At 32.8% G+C, this 7,077-nt stretch overlaps 1 protein-coding gene and 1 pseudogene across 3 annotated transcripts; both read left to right on the forward strand.

The window, feature by feature from the left end:
• The first annotated feature begins 3,590 nt into the window (after positions 1 to 3,590).
• On the forward strand, positions 3,591 to 4,798 carry LOC105115428 (uncharacterized). Of its 3 annotated transcripts, none has more exons than XM_011012312.1 (2): positions 3,591 to 3,705; positions 4,217 to 4,798. In XM_011012312.1, exon 2 carries the CDS (start codon positions 4,224 to 4,226, stop codon positions 4,611 to 4,613), a length of 390 nt encoding a protein of 129 aa, XP_011010614.1. In that variant the 5' UTR covers positions 3,591 to 3,705; positions 4,217 to 4,223; the 3' UTR covers positions 4,614 to 4,798. The 3 variants fall into 3 exon arrangements, with proteins under 3 accessions (XP_011010614.1, XP_011010615.1, XP_011010613.1); XM_011012313.1 differs by having other exon boundaries at positions 3,591 to 3,702; positions 4,222 to 4,798; XM_011012311.1 differs by having other exon boundaries at positions 3,595 to 3,702; positions 4,198 to 4,798.
• Positions 4,799 to 4,995: 197 nt separating this feature from the next.
• On the forward strand, positions 4,996 to 6,421 carry LOC105115431 (uncharacterized; annotated as a pseudogene).
• The last annotated feature ends 656 nt before the right edge of the window (positions 6,422 to 7,077 follow it).

The following is a 7,077-nucleotide window of genomic DNA, read 5'->3' on the forward strand; positions in this document are numbered from 1 at the left end:
GGGTTGCACTACTAATGTAAGAATAAGTATAATATAAACTCAACATGGACCTTAATGTTTAATACTAACATATTTTATATTTGTTATCTTGTTCACTTTTAATGCTTTGCTTGTTAAATGGTTAATCTAGATTTATGTTATATAACACTTGGTATAACAAATACTTAACACTTTTATAGCCCATATTGGATGGTATAACTGACACTTGTGCTATAAAATAAACTTGATTTGTTGTTAACATAAGTTATAATCATGAATGTCTGACAACATTTACAAGTATTAGCATTAATTGAATAAGATAACTAATGTCAGGCATTCATGATTATAACTTCTATTAACAACAAATCAAGTTCCTTTCATAGCACAAGTGTCGGTTACATCATACGGTTGGGCTATGAAAGTGCCAAGTATTTTTTGTAGCAAGTGCTATACAACATAAATTTAGAATAACCATTTAACAAGCAAAGTATTAAGAGTGAACAAGATAAAAAATACAAAACATGTTAGTATCAAATATTAAAGTCTATATTAAGGTTACACTATACTTATTCTTACACCATTAGTGTAACCATTTCACCTTGACATAATAAACTTAGCTAAACATAATGAAAGAGAGAAACATAAATAAACAAGATAAGAGTATAAATAAGATAAAAGTTAACTAAGTAAATGAAAGGAATTGAAAGACATAAATAAAATATTAATGAAGCAAAACTTGAGCATTACTAAAATTCAAAAAGAGAAAGCAAGAGTATAATCTTGATATGGAAACTAAGATGTCTAAATTCATGGCAAATGCCTATTTTTATAGTAAAAAATTAGAAACTATTAATTTGATGACTAACTATTGAGTGGATGACTACATCTTAACTTGGTAACAATTCTTATCTTCTTATCTATTAAAAACGTTATTGATAATGTTAGAATTTGAACCAATATTCCTATAAAAGTTCTAGGAAATTGTCTAAACTTTCTAGAAAAAAAAGAAATTAAGGTCATTTGGACTTTTAAAACTCAAGATATGAGCTAAACACTGAAAAGTGTCTAGGCTGCAGGACAGATCCAGACTTCTACGTTGTTGTTAAGATTTGGACTTCAAAATAGTAGAATTGAGTCTTGCCTTTCTATGAAAGTTTTAGGCTCATATCTTAACTTTCCATCCATATAAAGAAAAACTAAATCCATGTTTTACAGCTAAATTATTATCTAATTACCAAACAGTATTCATGTTTAGACTTAACTAGCATTTCTTTTCTAAACTTCACCATCTCTTTGTCCTTTCAATTTCAATACTTCAACTCATCAATAAATCCTTTCATTTATATGATAGGCTTGCATTTAGGATGAATATTTTAGATGTTCAATATCACTTTGTTCATGAAGTGGTGGAAGATGGAAGTGTAGATTTTTAGAAGGTTCATATAAAGAAAAACCTAGCAGATATTTTGACCAAATTAGTCAACACAAACAAGAATATATGGTACAAATCCTCTTATGGCCTAACTGAAACATAAGCAGCATGAAGATGACAAGTATATAAAGGATAGAAGAATCATAAATGATCAAGTGTGAAGACTTGATTAAATCATCAAAGTCTTCAAGTGGGAGAATGTGAATCCATCTAGGCACTAATTGACTCTAATGTGAATCCAACTGGGTACCAATTGATGCCACTAACTTCTTGTCTTTTCTAAGACAAAGGTTAGATGTTTGCTTATAAATAGACAATGCATCCAAGCCTTTAGATGCACCACAAAAGAGAAGAAAAAGAGAGTAAGAGAGGGAAAGTAATCCCATAAAATTGTGAGGTATTTGAAAGAGAGTAAGTGAGGTGTTTTCTCCTAGTAATAGAGAGATTTTAGTTATTCTCCTATTAGTAGAAAGAGGTTGTAATTCTCATATTACTTAGTAAAATCCTTTTATACTTGCCCGTAGACATAGTTAGATTGGGTAAATCACATAAACTCTTGTGTGTAATTTCTCATTTTATCATATCCCTTACCTTTTTTCTTGTCAAATTTGCATGCCAGTAGCCTAACACATATTACCTTGTGCTTAATTTTTATCATATAAATGAGGATGGTGAGATTCGAACTTGTAACCGCTTCATCATTAAGACTCTAATACTATGTCAAAAAACAATCTCAACCCAATAGCTTAAGCTGTTAGGTAAGGTTCTAAGATATGATTTATATTATTCTCTAATAAAGAATTAGGGCTGTTAAAGATTTCAACACTGATTTTAAGGTTTGACTCCTGCCTCATTAATTATTGAAACAATCTTAATTCCTAAAGGTGTTTTTTTATTTGTTCTTATTAGAAAATAATATAAATCATATCTCATATCTTATAACTTCACTTATATTATATGCAGCGATGAGATTAATTGAGGTGTGTGTAAGCTGTCTTAGACACCTACGGTTAAAAAAAAAGTAACAGAAAATTTAAATCTCAACTTACTTGTACACGTGTATCCTCTATCTTATATCCAACGATAGGATATGAGAAATCTTGGGCCACTCAAAGCCATTCTCCTCTCTACAATTTTCTAATAGAAGTAGATATCCCCTCAAAATCCACAATTGCTTTAATTTAGAAAGGCACTGCATGGCTATTGAACTTGACAGACACTTGAGATTCTTGCAATGGCAAGTCCAAAAATATTGATGAGGTTATTTGAGAATGTGGTTACATTTGCTTTTCAAAGAGTTTTTCATTTAGAAATGTATTAAAATAATATTTTTTATTTTTAAAAAAATTATTTTTGATATCAGCGCATCAAAATGATCTAAAAACATAAAAAAAATATATTAATTTGAAGTAAAAAATAAAATTTTTTAATTCTTTAAAATATTTTAAAAATATAAAAATAAATATAACTGATAACAAAGGGGGAAAAAAAAAAAGATATCCCAACCAATCTGGCAAAGCTTCCTCAAATTCCTCTCTCCCATGAATCAAATTATATAAAAACACTTACGGCAGTGAGGTGTTGAAGTTGATGAGGTACACTCTTCAATTTATCCCATCCATGCAATCTAGGCTTTCAAGGGACCTACTCAAGTGTTGAATTGAGTTTAAAACTCCTGCAGTATCATGGAATTACAAAAACAAGATTTCAATAAGAGAATCGAAAAAGAAAAGTTTTTTTAAATAATATTAAAAGCTATGATTTACTAATCAATATAGATCATTTATTCTTTCACAATGAGCATGAAAAATTGTAAATCCTCTAATACGATTTATTTAAAAGCTATTTAAATATATATTGATTTGTACTAAATAATTCTACGTTCTCCTAAAATTTTTGTTATAAAGAATTTAAAGTCTAACTTAAGTTATGAGACTTATAAAAATTATAAAATAAATAGATATTAATACACTTGATCTGATTAACTATGATGTTTTTTTATATCTCATTTTTATTTAAATTCTAGAACACCTTGGAATTTCCTCTTATTTCCATGATTCTATAGACAAAATTAAAAATCTTATTTAAAAAGGATAATTCACAAATTATGTACGAAAAATACAACAAAATATTATATATTTGAGAGCATGGATTGGGCTTTATCAGCAGGCCTCCACGCTTGCCTGCTTTATATTTCTTCTTGTTCTGTAAACCCTTCGAGGGTTGAGATTGCTTTTTCACCTCTTGATTCTCTAATCAAAAGCACGAACAAACTCATAATCACTGCAAAGGTGAGTTCTTTAGTTCTCCCGTTTTTGTTTAATTCCTCAATTCATGCTTCTCTGACTGAAATATTCTGTACCCTTAGTTGTTTTTATTTTATGTTTTTGTGAACTTTCTCTGAATGCGTTGTTTGGTTGCTAAGAAGAGAATAATTTTGACATTGATCCAGTGTCAGAAATGGGAAAATAGTGATGGGTTTTATTTTATTTTTTCTCCGAGCTTTGATCAAATATCACTTTTTGTTGGATGTATGAAACCAGTGTAATATATTTCTTAAAAAAAAAAGAGCAAAAAGATGATCCTTTTTTGTATTTTGCATTGTTTAGTTACTTTTCAATTCGTTGAACGTGGGTTAGAAAATTAAATTTATAAGATTTCTTTTTTTTTCCTGGATTTATTGAGGGAATTTTGAGAAAATGCTTAGAATTATCGTTGATTGTCTTATTTTTTGGTTTTATTCAATTTGAGAAATTGTTGATTATACGTGTATTGAGAATTAAAAGGCGCGTCTGCCCATTCCATTGTACTTATGGCTTATGTGGATGATGATGGTTCGTCGGGCTCTGGAGATGATGTCAACATGCTGGATGGACACAGCAAGCGTCAATCTGTGACGCCAGGAGGTTCTGGTCGTGGGAAGAGGAGTCGTAAGGCTACTGGTGATGCCATTGTGGATGCTATGCTGGAAATTGCTGCTGCTTCTAAAATGAGGGCAGCTGCTATTATGAAGAATGAGGATCGGTTTTCTATATGCAAATGCATCAAGGTATTGGATGAGATGCAAGGTGTTGATCAACGGATTTACTTTCTTGCCTTGGATTTATTTGAGAACCCCAATGCCAGGGAGATATTTATCTCACTAAAGAGTGAGAAAAGGTTACCATGGTTGCAGGGAAAATGTAACGCGACCCCTAGCTGAATTAGTTTTGATTGACTCTTTTAGTAGTGTATTTTTCCTAGTCACTGATAATGGTTATGCTTTGTATGTAGAAAGTACTCAAGAAACCCCATGCAGCTGTAACTAGTTTGACTATTAATGGCTGTTTTGCAAGTTTAATGATCTTAAATGATAGAGAGCACTGTGACTTTCCATTGTTTGGTTAATTTGGCCACATCACCTAGTCTATAGGGATTCTTGTTTGTCTTGAAGGTCAATAAGTGAAGTAGAAATACATCAAAGAGAAACTACATTTCTTTATCTATATATTTAACCTCTCGCATTGTGTTGTATATTCTGTATTTTAATCCAATTTGTACAGATACTTCAGTTAGCATGGAAGACCAACTTAGAATTGGACAAGATGGAATTAGTTGCTGCCGCCACGGGCTATTACTATTATAATAGCTTGACTCGGCAACCTCGACATAGTTCATCACCTAACAGAAGTAGCTTTATGCCTGAAGTACTGGATGGCCCTGATGATTCATGCCGGGAAATGTTTTGTATGTGAATAAACATGTTTTCCACTATCTCTCTGGCATTTTCAGACAGAGGCATGCTTCATGATAGATGAGCTGCTGGCAATTTTCTTGAACATTATTAGTCATTATGAGCGTAACAGAGTTATTCAAGAAAGATTTCAGTGAAAGCATAAGCCGCCATTTCAATAATGTGTTGAAGAGTTGACGGAATCATGTCACCTTCACGTGAATTCATACAACCACCACCTATGGTCACCGCTCCAGATATTCTCTCTAGTAAGTAGATTTTATCCATACTTCAAGGTTAATCTCTGCAAAACTATTCTTGATCTTCTGTGATGCCTTATGTTATGCCAGTTACTTCTTTTTATTCAGGATAGTATCGATGTCATAGATGGCATACATGTTCTTGCACATCTACCAGCCAAGGACCAATCTCGATTTCGTAATAAGGTGTTTTATCACAATAATTTGGCTGTTTGCACATTTGACTTGCAGTTTATATTTATTTATCCGGGCGTGGAGGGCGCTGCTGTTGATTCTCGTTTATCAAGAGCAGTCCTTGATGATCCGGATCAAAATTTCCCTAGCATACCTGAAGGTTCTCTCACACAGACACAACTTGCAGTAGTCTGTGCGCTACCACAGTATTGATGCGTCTATGCATAATTTGTACACAATTTTGCACACACTTTTCCTAGCATGTTAAAGAATTGGCGCATGAGTGCACACACAAGCCCTCAATTTCCAACATGGACCTTTTATTTCTCTAGCTGTTTTCTTGGTTTACTTACCATTGTGTCCGTGACAGGAAAATACCATCACAGGATACTCAAATGTGGAAGGTTTTATTGCTCCATATCCAGAAGTTCGCTGTCACCTTCATGAATTTAGAGGTGCCAATCGGCTGCCTAAAAATCCACAGGAACTGTTTAATCACAGACATTCTTCTCTTAGAAACGTCATCCAGAGATCTTTCAATGTGTTGAAAACACGATCTCCTGTTCTCAAAGCTGCCCCTCAAATATGGATTTCATATCCAAAGGGACATAGCTGTTGCTGCATGCGTTTCGAAAATGGGTGATCAGTCATACTCTTTTTTTTTTTTTTTTTTTTTCCATAAATACATTATCTGCACGTCACCAGGTGCACAGAGCAAATTAGTCAACCTCGAATAATTCCGACATGAATTTATCTGGTAATTACATCTTTTGCATGTCATCACGTGTGCCTAAAGCAAATATGTCAACATCGTATAATTCCAACATCAACTTGTCCAGAGGCAGTAAATGGAAAGAGGAAGACAAGGTGACGTCATAAAGAGATAAGGATGTTGGTACTTGTATGTGTGTGTGAATATATATATTAGTTAGGTGGCCAGCTACACTGAGAGTGAGAACTCACCTTTGCATAAACAATTTAAATTCTGATATAGAATTCAAAGCTATTTTAGTTGCTAGCTGGGACTCAAGTCTATTTTGAATCTTACACTATCTATGATTCAAGACTATCTTGAATTCTGGACAGGGTAGGATTCAAGACAATTTAGATCAGGCACTCGGCTCCTATGCATTAAAATACTGAAGGGTATTTTAGGTCCTTTATCTGCATGCTATACGAAACTAATGCTATTTTAGTCCTGTCTATTTTAGGTCCTGCTTTACCGGGATCCAAAATTATATTGGGTCCTGCACTAGCAACTCAAAGGCTATTCGGATCTTGTATCTAGTTGAATTTGAAGTTATTTTAAATTTTATCTTGACTAAAATCCATGGGTATTTTAGATTTTTTAGATCCTACACCTAGTTGGATTCGAAGCTATTTTGGAATCTGTTTCGACTAGAACTTAAAGCTATTTTGAATCTTGCATTGACAGGTCTAAAGTTTTTTAGCCTGTTAGACTTTAAGATTATTTTAGGCTATTTGGACCTTGCACTTGGCTAAACCTAAGGCTATTTTAG

This window comes from Populus euphratica, unplaced genomic scaffold (assembly GCF_000495115.2).
Source record: "Populus euphratica unplaced genomic scaffold, PopEup_1.0 scaffold696.1, whole genome shotgun sequence".
In the NCBI taxonomy this organism is placed as follows: Eukaryota; Viridiplantae; Streptophyta; class Magnoliopsida; order Malpighiales; family Salicaceae; genus Populus; species Populus euphratica.